Here is a 20,794-nt window from a genome sequence, read left to right as displayed (position 1 = left end):
CGGAGTCTAGTTACTTGCAAATGTAACCATCGGTAAAGGGTGCTAAACAACAACTATAGTGAGAAGCACATGTGGCGTAATCAGAAGGATCAATAAACTACGCCCATTCCGCCACCGGTGTCATCACAAAGATCTCACATATCAACTCATCCCGCGGGCCGTGACAAGGACAAGAAAAACAATATATCACCTTGCCAATGAAATTCCACAGGACTGGTCTCTCGGTAGCTACCATTATGTACCACCCACCAGTTCAACTCCGTAGACCTGGACACTCTTGGTCGGATACGCAACATAGGGACTTACATGCATTATTGGGGCGTCCCTCTGAGGGGTTCAGATGGTCTGTGCCATCGGTCAGGAGGCCTAGTTTCCTATCAAAGGGTTGCATTTCATTACTGCTCATGCCCTAATCCAGCATCGCACTGGACAGCTTTGATGTCGATCCTTACATCTCGCTGTGTATCCTCTGAAGCCGAGGCGGTGTATTATTCAGTGACTACTTCGGAATATGCGGAGTCGTTAAGAAGTGGCCTCCCTTTCGAGAGAACCTGCTGCCAAACAATAATATTGAATCCAAGGTAGCAACCTCTAGTGGTCAAAGCCCTGTTCAATCTGTTGCACTCTTGTTGCATGCGCGGCTGGACCCAGATATGCTCGAGGCCTTGAAATGGGGACAACTTTTCCAAGAGTACGTATCATCATTTCAATGTGTTAAACCCAAAATCCCTTTTTATACAGCCATTTCATCCAACGCTACGACTCTAGTTTGGTTGCGTCATAGATAGAGGGTTAGGTTCTGGGTGAGCAATCGAATATTCTCCACGTCAGTGGCTTGAGAGTGCAAGGTAACATTATCGCGGCATTATAAATTAGGCACCAACACAACCAAGCCACGTCAGATGGGCATGTCTACGTCATTCCCCGAAGCTACTGGCTTCAGATTTATCGTTCACCGCAACTGGCCGACCTCGTTGCATGCCTATTGCTGTTTGGGCCGGACCTCCATAGACAAGGAGCGGTCAAACAGAGAACCCCGTAGCCACGGAGACTCCGTATGTCGAGAGGGTCCGTGTCTTCAACGATCGATGATTTATTCTTTTGAGCATGCCTGGTCAGACCCGTAAATATATAACGGAAGTTGTGCTCGAACATTTTACAACTCTCCTCCTTCCAGGTCCTTAGGGCTGTGGTAGGCTAGAAGTCTACGGGAAACACGGCGGTAGGAGACTTGCTGATCGGATCTTTGTACCATCCCAGGCACAATGATGACCCCTCTAGTTTTGATTATCGGGTGTGGAATTGCTGGTCCTGTACTTGGAATTCTTTACAAGCGCAAGGGGTACCGCGTTATTGTTTTTGAGAAGGTGAAGGCGCTGGGAGATGCGGGGGCTTCAGTAATGCTGATGCCCAACGGGCGAGTATCCTAAATAAATCTGCGAAACATAAACAGCTGACCAATTCTGAAGGCTGAAGGTTCTTAATTTGGTTGGTCTCGCAGACGAAGTTGTCAAAGAATCGCTGCCCCTGACAGGCTTTTGGGATGGCGTCTCCTCAGGGGAGACCTTGGGTCACTCGGGGCTTCCCGCGGCCTTCACAACCAAATACGGGCAGCCAGCCGCGGGGATCAAACGGACATCGATCAATTTGATGCTGAAAAAGAGATTGCTCGACATGGACGTCGAACTACGCGAGGGGTGGAAATTGGAGTCGATCCAGGAGCATAAGGATTCTGTCACGGCTATCTTCGACGGCGGGCGCACGGTAACCGGTTCGTTCCTCATCGGCTGCGATGGCATCAAGGCAGCCTCACGGAGTATAATGCTGGAGGCGCAAGGCATGCATATGGGTATGCCGACCTTCACGGGCCTGGCGCAGGTGGCGGGCATCTCGCCTACGCCAGAGTCGCTGGACACCTTCCGACGTGGCAGCCTCTGTAACTGGTACGGAGACGGCAAACACATCATCGCGTATCCCATATCATCCACTCTTACCTCCTGGGCCGTCACGCTTCCCCAAACGCTGGAGCACGAAGAGACGTGGCGTCTGTCCGGCCCGGCGGAGATCGAGGCGCAGCGCGAGACGTTAGCATCAGAGTTGATTGGTTTCGAGCCGATAGTGTTGAACCTAATCAAGACGGCGACCCGGATTATCAAGTTTGGCCTTTTTGATCGTGAGGAACTAAGCCCCGAGCAGTGGCATCTAACGCGCTGTGTGCTGGTCGGCGATGCAGCTCATCCCACGACACCTCACCTAGGGCAGGGCGCGAATCAGGCTTTGTAAGATTTATTTTCTTGGGTACTTCGTGCAGAGATCCAGCTGACCATACTTCAGGGAGGACTGCTACCATCTTATGCAATACATGCCGTGTATAGTGTCAGGAAGTGTGGACTACGCCGAAAGGTTGGACTGCCTTGACTCAGATCTCCCGAGCCTCTTCCAGGCTTACGCAGAAAGACGCCAGCCTCGTACATCAGCGTTGGTGAAGGAAGCTCGCGCTCAAGGGGACAAGCGTGTAGTGACCTCTCCTGCACTGTGTAAAGAACGTGATGCGGTGATTGCTGCAGCATGGAGCGATCCCGACGCTATCAGCACCAAGTATGAAGCATTGCTGAAGGAGCCGTTTTGAGTTAATCTTATGGCTTAAATGTAGTTCCAAATAGGATTGCCAACCGATGAGAACTAGATCAGTGTTTTTGGAGTAGTCGGCTGAACCAATGTTACATTATTGTTGCTCACAAATTGTTAACAGTCCACGTGGACCGACAGATATTAAATAGAATGGATCCTTTGCGTTGGACATGACCAAGTAAAAATGGTATAACAACTACTGAATAAAACTGTCCAAGTGGATTAGAGGGTGCATTAGAGATTCGGAGAACAGGTAGCTTCAGAGTAATCCTCGAGTTAATGTCTAAGAACAAGGCTATCATGGCTAAAGTTAATCATGTAGATATAACCAACACTGCATCCGGAGCTGAATCATAAAATATTCACTGGTCAATCTGGTAAGCATGGTGCAATGTTGCGTGCCATATGTATCCTTACAACAAGCCCATGTGTTTCACTGCTTTCTGTTCCATTCAACCTTGAGCTCTTCTACTAACTTGCTGTAGGAACAGTCGCTATTTGGAACAAACCGATCTTTGTGTAGGGCATTGTCCAGGAAATCAAAGTATTCGTAGTGCTCTTTGTCAGATTTCTCAAACTGGTAGCACTGCAGCGTGATGCACACCGTCTTGTAATTATTTTGGAGCTTATGGATCTGGAACTGCTTGTCGCCCAGCCATGTGACATCCCCCTTGCTCAGTTTGGTCGTTTTACCAACCTGCTGCGGTTGGCGGCCCTCTTGGACGGCATCATACCAGGAGCAATCAATGCTACCATATAGGACTTTGATCACCGCGGATGCCTTGCCGTGATCATGGATGGGGGATGAATGACCCGGGGGCCAAATTTCCATCACGTACGGTATTCCGGGGGAGTTGGCCTACCCAGGGAAAACAATACAGTTAGATGCAAGTAGATTCACGCTGTAGATGGGGGTAGACCGACCAAGTTATTTCCCACAGTAATTCTCAGATAAGTCTTTAGTTTGTCATGAAATTCATCCTTTTTCTTTTTTTCCTCTAGGATCTTGCCGCAAACCAGGTTCGGATCTCGACAACTATAGTCGATGGCTTGTGCCAGCTGAGGAAAACTGGCGGACTCCAATGAGATATTGTGACCCGCGACATTGTGATACAGGTCTTGACAGCCAGGAGGTAAGTTGGCATATGTTGTTCGAGTGTATTTGTCGAGATCGTCGAGAGATACCTGCTCATCTGAGACGACTAGAGGGGGCTTGTCCATCGTGACGGGCAAGGGGTCGTATCTCACGTCCTGTGTTGGGATTTCCTAGAGGGGTCATCAAAATGCTTGTATATGCTGGATACGGGGAACGCCGCTTACCCTGCCATCTTGTTGGATTTCGGTTGACTTCAGTTGGTCCATCCACTGTTTGGACGGTTTGTCCCCGTCAAAATGCGCCTCCAGGTACGTCAGGGACGCATTTGTGAGATGTTGACCGTATCGGAAGCGTTTATTACTTCGATCAACCGATATCCAGTAGACAGTAGGATCCTTCTTGGACTGGACGTTCAAGTAGGCAGATGCAGGTTGCTTCGGATAATAAACGTAAGGAAGTTCCTTCGGGCCTTCTGATGTGCTCGGCTCTGTTGGGTATTCAATCACGGGAATATCTCTGAATGGTTTCGAATCGGCATCCTTCATTTGCAGGACACAACTGTCAGCTGTGACCGTGAGCTTCAAGGTTGGGAGATCCGGTCCCGCGGAGCGGACAATAAACTCCAACGTCCCTGTTGTCTTTGACCGGACCGCTATTGTCCCCAAGCCTCCAATCGTCATTTCAATAGAGGAATAGGGGACATGACCAGAAAGTATCCCATCTGGCTCGGGGGCCCAGAATGGATTGGTGAAATGCTCGGGGTCTGCCATGATAGATTAGGTAGGGTTGGCTTGGATCAAGGGCAGTAGGGGCTATCGTGCACCCACGGTTTCCTGTTCTTGTAGAAAGCTGGCAATCCGCCGTGGTCCTTATATAGCTTTGGGGGGTTGGTTTGCAGCTCGTCAAGTGCGGCAATGCATAACTGCGAATGACGTGGCGTTCGGCATCAGCTGAGACGATACATGAAGGATGCATAACAAGGCACTTTAGCCATGCGAATCAGAGAGCGTAGTGTTCATTTGAGTAGTAGCACCTGGCCGAGGAACAGAAGTACCATGCATGGTTTGATGGCAGGCTGAGCTGAAGGTGGGGGAATATGCATCCGACTGGACCTTGTCAGCCAGAGGCAATCAGGCGAATTAACATGTTTGCGGACCATCCTCGAAGCTAAGGATCTTGTAACATGGGAATATCCCATGGTCGATCTAGGCTTCTGTTGCAGGTAGGCTTTCGTATATCTTTCTCTCCGGGGTTCCTTTCCCAGAGCCGTTTCTATCTCAAGGGCCTAGTTTGGCGCCCAAGTAGTTTCCGGCTCATTTGCCTCGAATAGTCCGCCGATGTGCAATTGTCATGTCTTGCACGTCTGTGCGTTTCTGCATGAGGGAAATGCAGATCTCTTAGTAACCTTTCGTCACCCAACGAATCATCCAAGTGGGTCAAGAGAAGCATACGAGCTGAGGGGGGAAGCGGGGATGCTCCCGGCGGCCCGCTCATCGTCCAGTCTCAGTAATGGGTATGATTGGAACAGGATGCAGACAGTATCACAGAGACTTTTCTCTGCTGGCGGGGTCGCACCAATAGTACCTGATTAATTAGTTATGCCCCACTACGATTAGTTTGTATTTGACATCCACCTTATATCTCAATCGCGGAAGATTGCCCCACCACCCAACCTCTCATGTAAAAAGAAACGACGACTGGTTGCAACTGTTGCCACTTCTTACGTGCAGTGCACGAGCATCAATTTCGGAAGTCATAGGCATTCTGAGTCAGAGGGCCTCCTTTACAGTTTAGACCCATGTGAAGCACCCCATCCCCTACATTTGGAGCTCCTTGGTCGAAGGCATGGATAAAAAGACAAGAATAATTATAGACATTGGTCAAGGAGCGTACTGTATAATGTATAATGATCAGCTACTTAGTGAGGGCGTAAAGTGACTAGTCCGGTACCGACTTACAGAATTCAAGGTAGGTGGCATTCATCCGATGTAGAGAATCAAAACACCAGAAGTACAAGTAATGCCATGGCGAGGCGGCAATCAGCCGAAGACAAGATTTATGAATGTGTGTGTTGACTGGCATATCTGTCGATCAGGCTCTGTGGAATCTATTGCCTCTCCTTCACGATGCCCAAGGCGCAGCCATGCTTCGCTAGGATGATCGGCAGCTGGAAGCAGGAAAAAGCAAACATCAGTACTAATATGCGCTACTTGTTCTAGTCAACCACTCCTTGCCACGAAAAGACGAGTGAAGAGCAATATGGACGACGATAACATCCATTGCCTTCATGGAGCGCCTGGCTCTGGAAAAATAGCCATCGTGCCATACCTTCGCGAAGCTACTTCCAGGCTGGATTGTTATCGACTGGGACGAACTCATAGCTCCGCCAGAAATGTTGCCTGGACTTTCGATTCGCGATAATGAATCTCTATGGAAACCCTACGAGGCTTTTGTGAAACCAGTGTCAGATATGCTCGCCCCTAACCTCGTTCTTCTTCTCGGGGTCTGTATACCCGCTCAGTTGGCCAGCTGGCAGATTCGCGAATGGATAATTCTTGATTGTGATGACCGAGAGCTCGCTGCGCGCCTCCAGCGGCGAGAAGAGTCGGATGAACAACTTCAAGAGGCTACTGGCGATGCTGCGGAGTAGCGTGCACTTGGCTTGAAGACGATTGACGGAACGACTCTTACTCCTCAAGAAATAGCCCAGACTATCGCTAGCATAGTCTAGGTGTCATAGTGACTTCAGGATTGCGAAAATCCCAACCCAAACAGGTCTTCAATAGGAATTAGGGACGAGTCAATCGTCGTGTATGTTCTCAACAACTAAAGGTTTGCACTATTCTGAATTATGGCTTGCTCAAGTGAATAATACAGTTTCGGATACGGAATTTATTCAGTCTTGATTGGAAGGCAATGTGATATTCGTCTTGTATATAGTAGCGATCAATCTTCCCCTGAATCACAGATATAATTTGCGACCAGATAGCCTGCTGTATGTATGTGGTAGTGCCAGGATCTGGCGGTATAACGTGGCGGGCGATTACGCTCCCAGGGCCCGACGGGAGCTACCTGGTTTCGAGATATTATGGAGATCTCAGTTGAATTGCATCATGGGGGCTGCTTTTGATACCATCCGGGTGTGGCATAATGAAGTTGACTAAGGGATCGGGTATGCTTGTTTCAATAAAAAGCCTGACTGCGATGATATGACGGATGGTTCGTAGCAAAACCCTCTTGTCCTGGTCGGATGGATCGGGTACTATGAGGATTGAAGGGCTATTGTCGGCAGCTAACAAGGGATGGATTGACGTGTGCTCATGGTGATTATCCAGCGGATCATATATCATAATTAATGTACGGAATCATCTTGTAAATATCTATATTTACCTTTTAATCTGCATACCAAGGAATTGTATGTACAAGATGCACTCCCGTCATCTGGTCGGAACTAGTAGCTGCACCTGAGCTTTCGCCACGTCGTAAGCAACTACAAGAAAATAGCTACCAAAGAACGTTGAACTTTGCCAACCCCTTTCTAGGCTGTGGTTCCGGTTCGACCTCTTCGTGGGACAGATAGAACTGAAGCAGACCGGCCAACGGGATAGCATCCAAGGCGATAATGCGCGTTTTCCTCCAGAATTTGTAGCCCAGATATAGACCCAGGACAATCGGGATGTTGATGTACGATGAGATGAAGGTTTCGGTATCCCAGTGGCCGCTGATGAATGTGCTGAAGCCACCGGTGATAAGCAAGAGGGTGAACAAGGTCAGAGACGCCCAGGTGAAGTAGGGCTGGAAGGGTGCGGCCCATGGAAGCTCTCTGTGTCGGTCGACTCCTTGTTTCTTGCAACCGTAGTAGAATCGGAGGTAGACGATGCAGACAATGAGCCAGTCCACCAATGTTCCAACTGCTACAATATCACGCAGCCATTGAAAGACTACGGTTGCTGGGTGGGAGAGGGACATATATCCCAAGCACATGAAGCTTCCTATGCAGCTGACAGCCACATAAGGGACAGAGAAGCGGTTCAGCCGTTTGAATACTGCTGGAGCATGTCTATGGACCGCCATGCCATAGAGAATGCGGGACCCGAAAAGGATATAGGAATTGCCAGCGGACCAGGCGGATGTAATGACAATAGCGTTGATGACTGAGGGTGCGACCTTAATCCCTGCCCGATGAGCCGCGATAACAAATGGGGACTGAGAAGCCGTGCCAGTCAGTTGAAGAAGAGTAGGATCATTCGACGGAACAATCAAGCCCATCATGAATATTGACAGGACATAGAAGAGGATGATGCGGTACAAGACACGCCTGGTCGCCTCTGGTATTGATTGTCGCGGAGACCTGGTCTCAGCCGCTGGGATCGTGATATTCTGGATTCCCGAGTATGCAAAGATTGCATTCTCTAGAGCGGTCCAGAAACCAAGAAACCGGCCAAGAGCACCTTTGATCCCAAGATACTGAACAAAAGGCCCTGGGTCTCTCCAGTATCTGAAACCGATGGATTGGCCAGTTGGTCCACCACCGCAAGTAATCACTAGCGCCATGATGTTCACCCCAATGATTAGCAGGATTTTCAAGATGGCGAATGAAAACTCAAGCTCTCCATAGATTCTGACGAACACCAGCGCAGTGATAAGCACTAAGAGGCTGAAGACGGTAATCCAGATTGCGTTGTTAATGATGATCCAGAATTCAATCAGAACCGAGGCTGCCACTATCTCAGCAGGGAGAGTGACGGAGTATAAGTATACTTGGTTCCATCCATTGGCAAAAGCCATGGCGGGGTCGAAGAAGTATTCCGCATAACGCACGAGACCGCCGCTGAGCGGTACTAAGGCACCCATCTCTCCCACCGTCAGGACAACGCTCATAACACCAAGGCCAACAATAGAATAGGCAAGGAATGCACCCAGTGGGCCTGCCATTACAAGTGCTTGGCCAGAGCTGAGGAATAGACCTGTGCCAATTGTGCCAGCAAGAGCGATCATCTGAAGGTGCCGTTGGTAAAGACCTTGCCTGACAGCATGTACTTCTCCGAAGCCACGCCGGATGAACCCTATGTCGCCATCGGTTGCGCTATAGCTGTCTCCTTCTGTCAGTTGAATTCCTGACCCTGATTCAGTAGGCATGTTTGTGAATCGATGTCGACGAAAGAGTGGCCATATTCGGCCCAGAATAAGCCCCAGCCAGGCGCAGGAGGCGTGAAGAAAGAGAGAAGTTGAGTTTGCCCCGCTCCAGAGGCCAGATTAATTCGGGTCGTACTTGTGCATAAGGTTGGGGCTACCAGAAAGCTACCATGGGAGCCATGATGCTTAATAATAGACTCTTCGAGTAACTTATGACCGGATGACCACAACGCCCTACAGATCTTGCGGTTTCAATCTCCTCTTACGATTTCTATTTTATATCCATTGATTCGTTACGCATAATCGCAAATGACTCTACTGCTGCACCTTGAACACAGCATACTTGCGGCAAATGTCGCGGCGGAAGATCTGCCTTAGCGCCATCGCAGTGTCTTTTGTCGAACGGCAGCGAGGCTTGGATGGCGCCAACACCGCACAGCCCATGTATGCGGTCGATAAACCAGATCAGGGTCCGCTCCCCGTACCCTCCATCCACATCCTGCAGGGTGAGCAGGCCGCCCAGGCTTTTCCCGAGTTTTGTTCCGGCGTCGATTCCTCTGCTGAAAAAGCTGCCCATAGGAGACGCCAATACCTGCACTGTCTTAGGATCAATATATTCATATCCAGAGTTCTAGACACTCTCCACGTAGTCTATGATGGAAACCACAGTCCTCTCTCATGCTGCCTATCCAATATATATGAAATTTACATTTTGACCCGTACTATCACAAGAACCGGGATATGGTATTTTCACTTTGACAGTGCACCATGGATTTAGAGTGAATACCTCTATGAGACTTGGCTGTAATGCAATTGGTTCATGTCTCAGCAGTGTACATTTCAGTTTCTTAGAAAGAAGCCCCACAAACCCCAAATTACCCATGTTATACTACTCGTTTACAGCAAAGCTTTTGTGAATTTCCAGTCGCCCGCGAACCGGCGCCATCCCATCCCAACAGTTAGGCAAAGAGGAACTCGACGCTGGTCACCTTCGTGTTCGCGCCGGTGGGGAAGGGGGGGGGGGGGGGGGGCTTCATGCAACCGTTCATGGCAGAAGAGGTCAAGAATAGTAACATCAAATAGGCGCCAATCACCGAGCGAGAAACGCCGTCAAACGTTGAGTGGAATCAAGCCTAGGGACCAGAATGTGCTGTTTGTTGAGTGGTGACAAACATGGGGAAAGACGGCTGGCTAGTAACCAGGTTCAGATACAAGAATCAAGCCAACGTTGTGGGTCCCACCCTTACGGAACCGAGCATACGGAGTAGCTATCCCGTTTATTTAGTAGATCTGTTGAGTTAGTTAAGCTTAACGTTAGATACCTAGTCAATAAGAGCTGTGTTACTCCAGCCGATAATTGCATCCGTCTACGGTCGGAGCACTTGCATTGCGAAGCTCTTCGGGTGAAGTCAGTAGTGTTCCGAGCCCCACAGGGCGGGCTTGCCCACCCTCGTCCTGTGCACCGGGTTACAGTTACGGGGGGTCAGAAATTAGTGGGTGGGGGTCAGGGCGGGTCTGACCGGAGGTCTACCGCCTTGGTTGTATGATAGGAGCTGAAAGGGGTCAGAATTTTATAAATCACGTGGTATAGCTCCAAAGGGGGTCAGACTTAAATAGAATTCTGACCCCCTCGGAGCTTTAGTCACGTGAAGTTTGGGCTATTTTAAACTCTGTTTAAACTAGACAGTATTTAAGGATCGGTAGAGTTTAATATAGATTTTGTCACAGATCTAATAATTACTCTGTATAATAACTATATCGTACTTAGATAAGATATCATGTGATGAGAGCTGGAAGAGGGTCAGAAAATTTTATCTTATTAAAATTATAATTAGTAAGAAATAGCTCCTGGGGGGTATTTTCTCTGACCCCTACGAGCTGCCATTTCCGCCCCACCTTGACCCCCAGCCACTAATTTCTGACTCGCCCCCTCCCCCTCCCCGGAGCTGTAAGCCTGTCCTGCACGGCCCGAGAACCTGGACGCTTCCGAGACCGCCCTAGAACAATAATGTTGCCTGCAAGTTAGATGAGGTTCACGACAAGTTATCTGGACTTTCATTATCTTTCGAGGATCAATGTTCATTCATATTAGCCAAGGACATCTTTTGTGAATGAGCCAGCTCATGCTCTCGTTAACCTCCTCTAACATTAAGGCAGCAGTGAATGAAATATATATATGCCAGACAACGACCTCAAAGCTAGAATGGTGGAAGCTATTTTCGGACTTCCGGAGAAGTCAACGTGTTCTAAGTTTCGCGTTTCCCGTTACACGCGCAGGGAAAACTGATAATTCTCGGAGAGGTTTCCCCGACGCTCTCTGGTCGTCCTGGGACAGGGCACGCGCCATCTATAGAGGTACGGATTCATCCAATATTGAAGTCCCCACTTGTATTAGTCTAGGGAGATTTGATTGGAAACCAGAACAAGTAGACCGGCCGGCCAGCTACAGGCTGGATCGAAATTGATTTCACCACTTTTCTCTAACTGAGTTTCTTTCGGAACACTGTCAAGAACAAGGGGACAGACTAGGGTAACCGTACTAGGTATGGCAAGTTCTGCGAGAGCGTCTGAGAAAGGATTTCAATAAATATGCGGTGAAACCGATCTCGATCCAACCTGAGCAGCTATGGTCTCCGTGGGATTGGTCGGGCATCGTTATCAACTTTCAACCTAGTCTGTCAGTTTCTCTCGTTGCCAACTGAGCGGTTCGTGCCAAGGCTTCCATCTAAAATTACTAGACTTGGAGGTGAAGTGAAGCGTGCCTGCTGAGATATTCTAGGATATTCAGTCAATTTCAGCCATAAAGTAACACGATTTCGACTATCTATATGCACGACCGGAGACGGACTAGAGAAAGCAAAGACAAGTGTGGAGCCTAACGCTAATCCTAAATCAAGATAATCGTAGAAATAACCAGATAAATACCGACCCTGGGCGATCTGTAGGGCAAAAGCCACTTATTGACTTGGCTCGCGGCCTCTTAATAGTCGCACACCGTAGAAACAGGGTATGATTAACATGGCAGCGGACGGGCACTAGTTCACTTAGGGACTCTTCTGTGAGTCGGGCTTTCGGGTCAGGCGTCTACCCAACCGTGGTCCAATACTGCAGCAAATATTACAGGCATGGCATGTCTTTGTGCTACGCGCTGGACCCTATGCTGCGCCCAGCGTGGACCCATTCTTAAAGGCCCAGTAACTGCTGGGGTCGCGAGGTCTCATGGAATGGAATACCATGGCTGTCGTCTTAGGACGAAAAATTAGAAAGCTCATCGTTGGGGTGGCTCTCTCCGTCGTCGGCTTTGCCATTCTTCAGTTCAGCTACACCGATGATTTTGCCTTTTCCGAGCACTTGCCAGGGTCTCTACAGATACTGGATGATTGTTCTCCTAACGCGCTCGAACGTACCAATAACCCTCGTCCTGTTGTCGGTTTCGCAATACCAAACATTGTCCATCTAATATGGAAAACAACCGACGTCCAAGAATATTCCACCGAAATCACAGCGTCTCGCGCGTCATGGAGGGCCACGCTTGAGCCCTCGAACTACACAGTTAAGATATGGGCTGACGACGATGTCCTTGAGCTCATCAAGGCAAATTATACTTGGTTGTTGCCGACGTATAACGAATATCCTCACGATATTCAACGTGCCGACCTTGCGAGACTGCTCATCGTCCACACTGAGGTTGGCAATCTATTCCGACTTGGACGTATATCCCTGCTCAGCTGAGCATTTACAATGCCTCCAAACACTTGGTTTGCAAGCCATATTCTCCCGGACGGCAGGCACACTCGGTCTCAGTAACCATTTCTTTATGGCCAAGCCTGGATCTCCATTCCTGCGGTGGGTGCTCTACGAGGCCAAGCGGCGGAGTAGCAGGCTCGCGTCTCGGGGCATGATCCTGCCGTACCTGCAGGTGTTTTGGTCTACAGGACCAATCATGGTCACGGCTGCGTTTAGACAATACGCTTGGCTACACAACACGCTACCGCTCGATATAGGGCTGCTCGACCACGGATTTGGTGGTACGGTGGTACGGCATGCCGCGGGGCGGTCCTGGCAATGGGCGGACGGCGGGGCGCTAAATTATATTGCGGATCATGCCGGGATAGGGACAATGTTAAGAGCTGTTGCATACTTTTTTACTGTGGTGGGACTTATCTACATGGTTATGAGGTGCAAGAGTAGATTCACTAGGTGACAAGGTGAGGACCAGGATTATACATTGCCTGGCATATTCGACAACGGGAAATTATATACATCATTCATCCTTGAACCGTAGATATAAAAGGGATACTCTACTGCGTGGAACTGATATCGCCGGGGTCTATTCCTGGTATTACATGAGTAGGCTCTCGGGTATTTATAGTACCTCTGACAACAGGGGTTAAACTTAAAGGACAAACCTCTGGATAGGTATATATTCTGCCAGTAATTCGGGAGATAGCAAGGTTCCAGATCAAAGTAGAAATGGCCGGTCTTGTTAGTACGAATCTATTTACATTGTAGGGGCCTGATTATCGGCGCTAGAGAGGTCCCTAAACTGTGTCTCCCGTAGTATGCTCGAGATGAACACTTTAATAAGTCGTGTGTATCTATTTATACTACTCTGCGAAATAGGGGTCATATAGTAAATAGTACAGCAGCACAGAGACTGCCGCAAATATATTGGGGTCCAGGTGTATACCGCCCAGCATGTTAAATTAGCTCTCCAGTCGCTGACTTGGAATCTGGAATCATGAAGAGACACGAAACCATTTTGCGAGAACTCAGATCAAGCTGGTCATAAGTAGTACATCAGGCTTATTCAGGGCCCTTACGGCGTGGTAGAGCTCGAAGTTGAGAAGGCACTCATGCGGATGTAAATTATGCTAGCCATCTGAACACTTTGTGGGATGAATGTCTCAGTCTTCACAGGACAAAAACTGGATATCATGATACACAGGCCAAGTCACCAAGTTCCTGGATCGGCGGGTTTGCTCTGTGGGTTTGATATTGTTTTTGTATAGGTGACACGTACCTGTCTCAAAGCCGCTCCAAGTGCTTTGATGAATGCAGAAACCACGTATCTATTTACCGAATAGGAATAGAGACGGTGCCCGCCCATGGCGGATAGCCTTCCACGCACATAGAGCTTCTAGGGCTTTGATGAAATTGCTCTGCTTAACGTAATCCCCGGGCGAGTCGCCCACCCGCATCCAATTCCACGCGTTTGTTCCTTGAAGCTATCTCAACGAACCACAAGAATACATTTTATTTCTATTAGATTCACCCGGTTTTATTTCTATTAGATTTGCCTAGTATTATACGTTGGATATCCAAAACTCTGGTTGCCCTATAACGAAAGCTATCTGAACACCTCAGTGGAGCGCGTTTTAGGGGCTCCGGTTAAGGCACGGAATCAATATATGACCGCAGCCTGTTTACATTGATCGTGTCTTCTCTAGCTTCCTGTATACAGAGCCCTTCATTAGGAATCATCCAACGTCTATATCGCTTCTTATCTTCTTCTCTTTCTCATTGGCTGCACGTAGATCATGATGTTCCTTTGCCGGAAGCGCCGCGCTGTGCGTGGCCATCTCGCAACCATTGAATAACTTGCCATATACCCATGTCGAAAGGTTGTAAAGGCCTTTGTGATCGTTATTTGAGGAGATTTGTGACAGAGAGTGCTTGCCTTTGTAATTGCCGAAGAGTATGAGGTGTATCAAGCCATGGTGGATTCGTTGATTAACTTGCACAGCTCGGAAAGGGAGAAGAAGGGGGCTTAGGGATTGGCTCACAGATATCCAGCTTCTCCAATACCTGTTTGGATTATAAGGATAATTGCAGCAGCAGCAGCTGCTGCAAAGCCAGCTGTTAGATGGCTCCCATGGCGATCCAAGGCGAGTAAATGATATCTAATAACTGTACGGGTAGTTGTTGCAGGGATAAAGACCTTTCGAGACCACCAGACGCCTATGTCATTATTGTCCATCCATTTTGACTGCCTGAATTCCCAATCAAGTGCACGTAGATTTTGACCTTAATATCGCTTTCATACCATTCACGTGCTGTCCTTAGATATGCCAAATGTTTGCCAGTCGATGGCCAACTCATTCCAATGCATTGGCAAGTTAGCCGCATTTTCCACATTCAGACCCGAGACGAATGAGAAGGTAGTGTCTAGATCGGCAGTGTCATGATTCAACCCAGGAATATGCCCATCACTTCCGGAGCGGTGAGTAAGGTACGATTGATCAATCCTGGGTAGACGGGCGTCGAAATGCAAAATCTGTTCAACGAATTGGCTAGTAATCCGACGCCTCTCCTCTACACGCTGCTTGCGCTGGTGGTTGATTACCTCAGAAAGCGAGGTGAGGATCTCGTAGTATCGCTTGGCTTGTGGGCTTAGACCAGAAAGATACAGCAAAACCGATCGAGCTGCGTGGAACGCTTCATCAGTCTCAGTGGGTATACCTTCTTCTGCAAAGAACGCAAACCCGAGCAATAAGCCAGACGCAAACAACCACGCCCTAAAGACGCATTATCAGTCCGTACCCTTCGAGAAAGAGGGGCCTCAGGGAGCAAACACACTTAAGATGGCACATGTTCCGAAGTAAGCACCCTGTCTCCATCGCCGCTTGTGACATTTTCACCATGTACGTCGCAGAAGCTACACATACTTGTGCAAGATGGGCAGACGTTCTAGTTTCATCCAGTTCCGGTACGCGATTCTCGGCAAGGGAAGATTCCCGATCGCCAAGTTTCAGCATAATATTCGATGTAAGAAAAGGCCGCGTTGCTAACAAAACAGCGAAATAGTACAAGCAAGTAACCTGTATTGCCCCCAGGAGCTGCTCCCTATTCTCGAGGTTCGAATTCGTGATGGGAATACTCGGCATCTGCCGCAGCTCGATGGGTAGACTTTGGCTCCATCCACGAAGGTCATGAAGGTATTTCTCGGTCAAGGTCAACGTATTACGGCGTTCTTTCCTTAATGTGCGTTCAAAGCCATCAATGAGCTGGCAAAGCTCGTAAGTCGGATTGACCGTAAGACTGCCGAGCTGTGGGGGTAAGTCGGTATTGTCGTTTCGCCTGTCATCCGGCCAAGGTCGATATGAATGCTCGAGTCTCCCGAGGATAGAGTTGACGATGGTGTTCATCACGCAGAGACTTTTCCATGTTCGAAGCCTTGATTTGCCGTCAGCTCGCTATGCTTGATTGAATATCAGTTCATCGTACCTGAAGTTGCGTTCCCGCGTTGCTAAGAGCTGATAATGATCCGTATTGTGGAGCCCCAAAGTATTGGCAGCTTTCCATGCGACCCCTAAATACATGCACGCAGCATTCCTGTGGCAAGCGCCTAGGAGGTAGAAGGCCATGAGCAGAAAATGCCTCACCATATTCATGCTAGGGTCGTACAGCAGTCCATTAAAAGCCACCTGCTGCCCTTGTGCGAAATACCTAGAAGCATATGTCAAATCCGAAGGCGACACACCTCGACACTGACTCCCGATGGCAAGCACTAGGTGTGCTATTGCCAGTTCGCTGATATTTCGTCTATGAGTCTCGTCCAATCGCACGGAACTCAGGCCCAAGTATGCGTAAACCTCCTCCCTTGAAACGAGGTCCAGAATCGCACTGGACTGCGAGAGATGATTAGCCAAAACAAACAACCAAGACAAGCTGGACTGCCTTCTTACTGCCTCAAAGTAGGTTTCTATGAAACCTTTCTGTTGTTCCTCGTCTGGTTCTGGCAAGATTTCTGAACTGGCCGGGCTCGGATCAATTTCAAACATGGAATCTTTAAATTCAGCCTCAGTGAAAGAAGAAGCGCCAGCATATCGCTTGATAACCTTGCGTACAAAATCCAAGTATGAAAGAGAAGATCTGTCTCCAGTGTACACTATGCAGCGTTCAGTAAGAATGCTGATCTATTGAAAGCCTGCAGAAATACCTTTCTCCCCCTTGGAACTCAGAAACGTTCGACTCTGATCTGTAGGAATTATCGTCCTATTTGTAAGGTCTGGGATACAGGCTGGATGCTTTCCATTTTCACCCTGGCCATCAGCAGTATTGTTCAACGTGCCATCGTGAGGATTGCTCTGCAACAAGGAGGTTCGGCGACACTGAAATCCGTCGTATGTCGATGACTCCAGGTAGACGCAGGAATCGATCATGTTGCGCTTTTTACATCCTTCACAAGGCTTTTGCGAATTACATCGTATTTTTGAGGCCCTGCAGGGAGCGCACGCTTTAATTGCGCGTTTGCGGTCTTGCAACTTGACCGGAGGCCGAGGCATCCTGAATGTGCTGTTGCAACAGGACTTCGTCCAGTGCTGAGTAGCTCCTTAGCATGGAAGAGACGTAGACGGACTCCCCCCCAAAAAGGGGGAAGCAAAGTGATGAGCTGGTTTAATAATTAACTTCCGCAACCGTGTTTTTCACTTTTGTACTATAAGCCCCACCAGGGCTACTCCAATGAGTAGTGTTAGATCGACGTGGATTGGATGAGAGAAAAGATGGGGTAAAAGTTACCTGCTGGCCATAACCCTGAACCACGGATTCGGCAAAAGGATACAAAGCCACACAGTGCAGTCACTCTGAGCCATGTACTTTTATAGTGGATACATCTGTTCCCTTACGTTGGGGGAATTTAAAGTCCCGCCTTACAGGCCTGTGATTCTTCTAATTTCCCCGTTAGTTTGTGATAGAAGAGGACCTTGATATCATTCTGGGAGGCGATCTTCCATTTTATTGTAATAGATGCAATCTTAACAAACAGTGACTCTTGGCAATAGGGTTTGGGAAACAATACAACGAGCGTAGGTGGTGGAACCGTTCTTCGGAAGACCTATAGCTTGAAATGCATGGAAACTGTGCAAACTCTCACCTCCACCACGGCCATCAACGGAATACATGCTCCGGACTTCTCTTCTACTAGATACATGCCTTTAGCCGATAACCTTGTACTTTACCTGCTGCTCGTGACGCCCGGATCTCTCAATGGTCGACGTCCCATTGATAGGGGTAGCAATGAGAACAATCTGACTGTATGGGGTCGTCCCATCATTGTTGTAGACGGGGGTCTGCACATTGCATGTTCTCAGGGGTTGGTTACAGTGATCGGTGTACATGTCCTGGTACTGCTGGCATGCGGTCTGAGGGTTGGTACATTGATCAAACGTCCCTAGGGAGCGGCAGTTGATCATGCCGTGGGATAAGCAAGATCCAGTAATATTCAAATGGAAGGTCCAGGTCTCAACGCTGCACTGGTGTTGGGCCGGGCAAGTCGCAGTATAGGAAACGGTCGTGGTTACAGTCGTACCAGTAGTGGAGGACTGCGAGTAAGTCGCTGAGACCTCAGCTCCCCCACTCACGCTATCACCGGAAACTGAGCCAGACAGCTTCGCGCCGATGGTCCATCCTGAAGTCGTAGAGTCCGTTGTTGAGGTTGAGTTCGTTACCGTCATTGTCGATGGATCGTTGGTCAGGTTAATCGCACTAGCATCCGTATTTGATACATAGAAAGCCGTTGCATTTCCGGTTTGGATCCAACTGCGATCGAATTTTGCAGTCCTAGTGCACTGCCCGAAGTACTGGATGCAGGTTCCTTCCCAGTACCACTCTGTATCGTAGTACGGCGGATTCGAAGAATCAATTGAGAAGCCGGACTCGATCTGGGCCAGGATTTGGTTAACCTCGGCGGTTGTCTGTACTCCCTGGCTGCAAGCGCCCACAGCAAGGAGGAATAAAGAAAGTAGAGCGCCAGGACCCATTTTGGTCTAGATCGGGAGAAGAATTTGCACAGGAAAGATTGGCTAAAGAAAGACTTGCAATGTGTTTTGCTTGGTGGAGTCGGAAGTGTAAGCGCCTGGAGAATTAATTGCAGCCGTAGAATGGAAGCAGTGACTGCCTTAATATACCCTGGCTACGATGATCCTTTTCAGACTCGTCCAAATACCCTCATTGCCTGTTGGGTTAGATATTTCCTACTCCCGCGCCCAAATATTATCATTATCCCGTCATCCGCGGCATGGCCAAGGTGCAATGCGCTCTTTCTTTCCTTCTTACGTAGAGAAACTATGGCGCGCCCACGTGTACACGCGGTTGGATGGAAAAACTGCAGCCTTCCTTGGGTTCCTCCTTTCGCCTGCGCTCCTGCTAGGTAACTCAAGGACGGCGATGATCTTTAGCGCCTCCGTAGATCCATCATAGATATCTAAGACACCACCATTCATAATCCGTTGGGCCATATTAGCTTTCTGTTCACGTTAGCGTTATCTTACAGAAAATCTAGCCCTTTATGATCGGGCACTTCCCTGGGTCAACCATCGGCTCGACAGAAGACAAACAAATGCCAAACCTAGAAACATGGTTCGTACAGTGGAAACGGCACAAGCACAACAATCTTATAGGGTGCACGGCGAATAGAGTAAACGTCTGATTATAAAGAGATATGATCGCTCTATTGGCGGGTCGAGCGTGTTGTTCCATATGCCTGGCCGCTGAAAATGGCAGACTTGACGTCCTAACGCTACCAATGAAGTGTTCAGAGAAATGCTCAAAAATGGTTGAGACTGTCTCAGCGCAACTGACTGGTCATTTTCTGGTAGCATTTTAACGAGCTTACTCCGTATACACTAAAGCCCCGGGTTAAGTTAGGCCTTAAAGATTCGATTATGTAAAAGTGTCTTAAAACATGTCTCACTTGACTGCTTAGTGAGTTTCTAGATTGGCGTACTCTGTACGTACAGTGGAGCTTCGCAGATCTGTGGCCCCGCGTTGCATCATGGCAACTTTATTTGCGGAGAACGCTGTCATGTCATTGGCAGGCACACTCCCGATTCTATTCGGTAGTTGGATACATAGGTTCTGCACTCATCGGAGCAGCTGGGAAGCGTTAAGACAGTTGACGCGTCACCCATACAGATCTTATTCCAACCCACTGTAGTAAACGGGCCGGTTTGGTGACTCGGTCCGGTGCATCATAGTATCGCGGATTTATGCGAGTCCGGCGGTTCGGTAGGGTCCCCGTTCGTATGTACAAACGTATTCCTACGCTAAACTACGGGATCATGCACAGGCATCTATGCCGATCGTACTGGATTTCGAAACCGTTGGATGACCAACGAGAGACAAGATGAATGGATCATGGCGCAGTCACCTCAAGTGTGCTTGTGTTGCAGTAAGAAGGATAAGGGGTACGAGGAGTTGTCAATTGTACACAGTTTGGAAAAGGCTCAGTTTTGTTCACAAGTATGAGATTCCTTATGTGCATTGTTGAGGCAGCTACGCGATGGCTCCTCAAAGAAATGAACTCGGCTTTCTCATCCCGTCGAGGAAGCCAGTGAACGTGGGCTTAAGTCCGCTACGTCTGGTGATATGTTTTGCCCTCGTAAGCGAACAGTTCAGGTTCAGGAAAAGGATAGGAAACCTTGTGACGGTATCCAATTGGTTTCCGCTTCTGCCCCAGGTTAGACTTTGGTTATATAACATCGCCATGTCAGGCTCAGGCGAGGCTCAGGCGATCCGCGGAAATAATGGCTCATGAAACAATAGGGTTACGGTTTCAAGGGCCCGAGGCTCTCAGCACGACCTACCCCTAAGGAAGGGTGGAAGCGAATTGGATGAATTTTGCCCTTGCCCTTAATTATGGGGCTATGAAAGTCGTAGTGCAGTAGTGTCAGACATGCGTATAGGAGTTATTTTCCGACAACAAAACCAGCTATATCCTAGAAGTATCGGCTGTGTGCAAACTCCATTGAGTGCTAAGTACACGCAGGGGTTAGTGGTTCGTTCTTAAGAGAACCCGGCCTCGTGTATACCCTCGTTCTGGTCTGGTCACAGCAATCACTTTGTATTTTGTGAGGTACCCTTTACCTTTTTTCCCCTTTTTTTTTTTTTTTTTTTATTTCGTCTTTGTTAATGTACGCGCATACGCAT

At 48.7% G+C, this 20,794-nt stretch overlaps 8 protein-coding genes across 8 annotated transcripts; 4 read left to right on the top strand and 4 right to left on the bottom strand.

The window, feature by feature from the left end:
• Positions 1 to 820: 820 nt before the first annotated feature.
• On the top strand, positions 821 to 2,763 carry BDV27DRAFT_132034 (FAD-dependent oxidoreductase). The gene is made up of 3 exons (XM_032067776.1): positions 821 to 1,417; positions 1,470 to 2,279; positions 2,335 to 2,763. Exons 1-3 carry the CDS (start codon positions 1,266 to 1,268, stop codon positions 2,627 to 2,629), a joined length of 1,257 nt encoding a protein of 418 aa, XP_031925178.1. The 5' UTR covers positions 821 to 1,265; the 3' UTR covers positions 2,630 to 2,763.
• Positions 2,764 to 2,901: 138 nt separating this feature from the next.
• BDV27DRAFT_22286 (cysteine dioxygenase) lies at positions 2,902 to 4,545 on the bottom strand. Its single transcript, XM_032076053.1, has 3 exons — positions 3,952 to 4,545; positions 3,556 to 3,897; positions 2,902 to 3,490 (listed from the first exon to the last, which is right to left on the bottom strand). Exons 1-3 carry the CDS (start codon positions 4,495 to 4,497, stop codon positions 3,065 to 3,067), a joined length of 1,314 nt encoding a protein of 437 aa, XP_031925177.1. The 5' UTR covers positions 4,498 to 4,545; the 3' UTR covers positions 2,902 to 3,064.
• A 1,308-nt stretch (positions 4,546 to 5,853) lies between these two features.
• On the top strand, positions 5,854 to 6,377 carry BDV27DRAFT_160056 (uncharacterized protein; the record flags this gene model as incomplete). Its single annotated transcript, XM_032072966.1, has 2 exons — positions 5,854 to 5,920; positions 6,076 to 6,377. 2 exons carry the CDS (start codon positions 5,854 to 5,856, stop codon positions 6,375 to 6,377), a joined length of 369 nt encoding a protein of 122 aa, XP_031925176.1.
• A 626-nt stretch (positions 6,378 to 7,003) lies between these two features.
• Positions 7,004 to 8,948, bottom strand: BDV27DRAFT_166418 (putative amino acid permease). Its single transcript, XM_032074184.1, has one exon. The coding sequence runs from the start codon at positions 8,864 to 8,866 to the stop codon at positions 7,232 to 7,234; it is 1,635 nt and encodes a 544-aa protein (XP_031925175.1). The 5' UTR covers positions 8,867 to 8,948; the 3' UTR covers positions 7,004 to 7,231.
• Positions 8,949 to 9,162: 214 nt separating this feature from the next.
• On the top strand, positions 9,163 to 9,648 carry BDV27DRAFT_132031 (uncharacterized protein). Its single transcript, XM_032067775.1, has one exon. The coding sequence runs from the start codon at positions 9,216 to 9,218 to the stop codon at positions 9,639 to 9,641; it is 426 nt and encodes a 141-aa protein (XP_031925174.1). The 5' UTR covers positions 9,163 to 9,215; the 3' UTR covers positions 9,642 to 9,648.
• A 2,449-nt stretch (positions 9,649 to 12,097) lies between these two features.
• Positions 12,098 to 13,067, top strand: BDV27DRAFT_147260 (uncharacterized protein; the record flags this gene model as incomplete). Its single annotated transcript, XM_032070711.1, has 2 exons — positions 12,098 to 12,550; positions 12,597 to 13,067. 2 exons carry the CDS (start codon positions 12,098 to 12,100, stop codon positions 13,065 to 13,067), a joined length of 924 nt encoding a protein of 307 aa, XP_031925173.1.
• Positions 13,068 to 14,912: 1,845 nt separating this feature from the next.
• On the bottom strand, positions 14,913 to 17,028 carry BDV27DRAFT_160053 (fungal specific transcription factor domain-containing protein; the record flags this gene model as incomplete). Its single annotated transcript, XM_032072965.1, has 5 exons — positions 14,913 to 15,381; positions 15,443 to 16,039; positions 16,091 to 16,494; positions 16,552 to 16,754; positions 16,806 to 17,028. The coding sequence occupies 5 exons, from the start codon at positions 17,026 to 17,028 to the stop codon at positions 14,913 to 14,915; spliced, it is 1,896 nt and encodes a 631-aa protein (XP_031925172.1).
• A 774-nt stretch (positions 17,029 to 17,802) lies between these two features.
• Positions 17,803 to 18,627, bottom strand: BDV27DRAFT_160052 (uncharacterized protein; the record flags this gene model as incomplete). Its single annotated transcript, XM_032072964.1, has 1 exon — positions 17,803 to 18,627. The coding sequence occupies one exon, from the start codon at positions 18,625 to 18,627 to the stop codon at positions 17,803 to 17,805; it is 825 nt and encodes a 274-aa protein (XP_031925171.1).
• Between the last annotated feature and the right edge of the window lie 2,167 nt (positions 18,628 to 20,794).

The sequence above is a fragment of the Aspergillus caelatus genome, assembly GCF_009193585.1.
Source record: "Aspergillus caelatus strain CBS 763.97 unplaced genomic scaffold BDV27scaffold_152, whole genome shotgun sequence".
In the NCBI taxonomy this organism is placed as follows: Eukaryota; Fungi; Ascomycota; class Eurotiomycetes; order Eurotiales; family Aspergillaceae; genus Aspergillus; species Aspergillus caelatus.
Note: the sequence above shows the minus strand (reverse complement) of the source record. Positions and strands in the feature narration are given on the sequence as shown.

Bases quoted from the DNA above. Each gene is read 5' to 3' on its own strand.
- BDV27DRAFT_22286 (XM_032076053.1), bottom strand. From the start codon at position 4,497: ATGGCAGACCCCGAGCATTTCACCAATCCATTCTGGGCCCCCGAGCCA. The intron at 3,898-3,951 runs GTAAGCGGCGTT...TGACCCCTCTAG, and splicing joins AAATCCAACAAGATGGCAGG to GAAATCCCAACACAGGACGT. The intron at 3,491-3,555 runs GTCGGTCTACCC...TTCCCTGGGTAG, and splicing joins TTACTGTGGGAAATAACTTG to GCCAACTCCCCCGGAATACC.
- BDV27DRAFT_132031 (XM_032067775.1), top strand. From the start codon at position 9,216: ATGTCGCGGCGGAAGATCTGCCTTAGCGCCATCGCAGTGTCTTTTGTC.
- BDV27DRAFT_132034 (XM_032067776.1), top strand. From the start codon at position 1,266: ATGATGACCCCTCTAGTTTTGATTATCGGGTGTGGAATTGCTGGTCCT. The intron at 1,418-1,469 runs GCGAGTATCCTA...CCAATTCTGAAG, and splicing joins GTAATGCTGATGCCCAACGG to GCTGAAGGTTCTTAATTTGG. The intron at 2,280-2,334 runs GTAAGATTTATT...ACCATACTTCAG, and splicing joins CAGGGCGCGAATCAGGCTTT to GGAGGACTGCTACCATCTTA.
- BDV27DRAFT_166418 (XM_032074184.1), bottom strand. From the start codon at position 8,866: ATGCCTACTGAATCAGGGTCAGGAATTCAACTGACAGAAGGAGACAGC.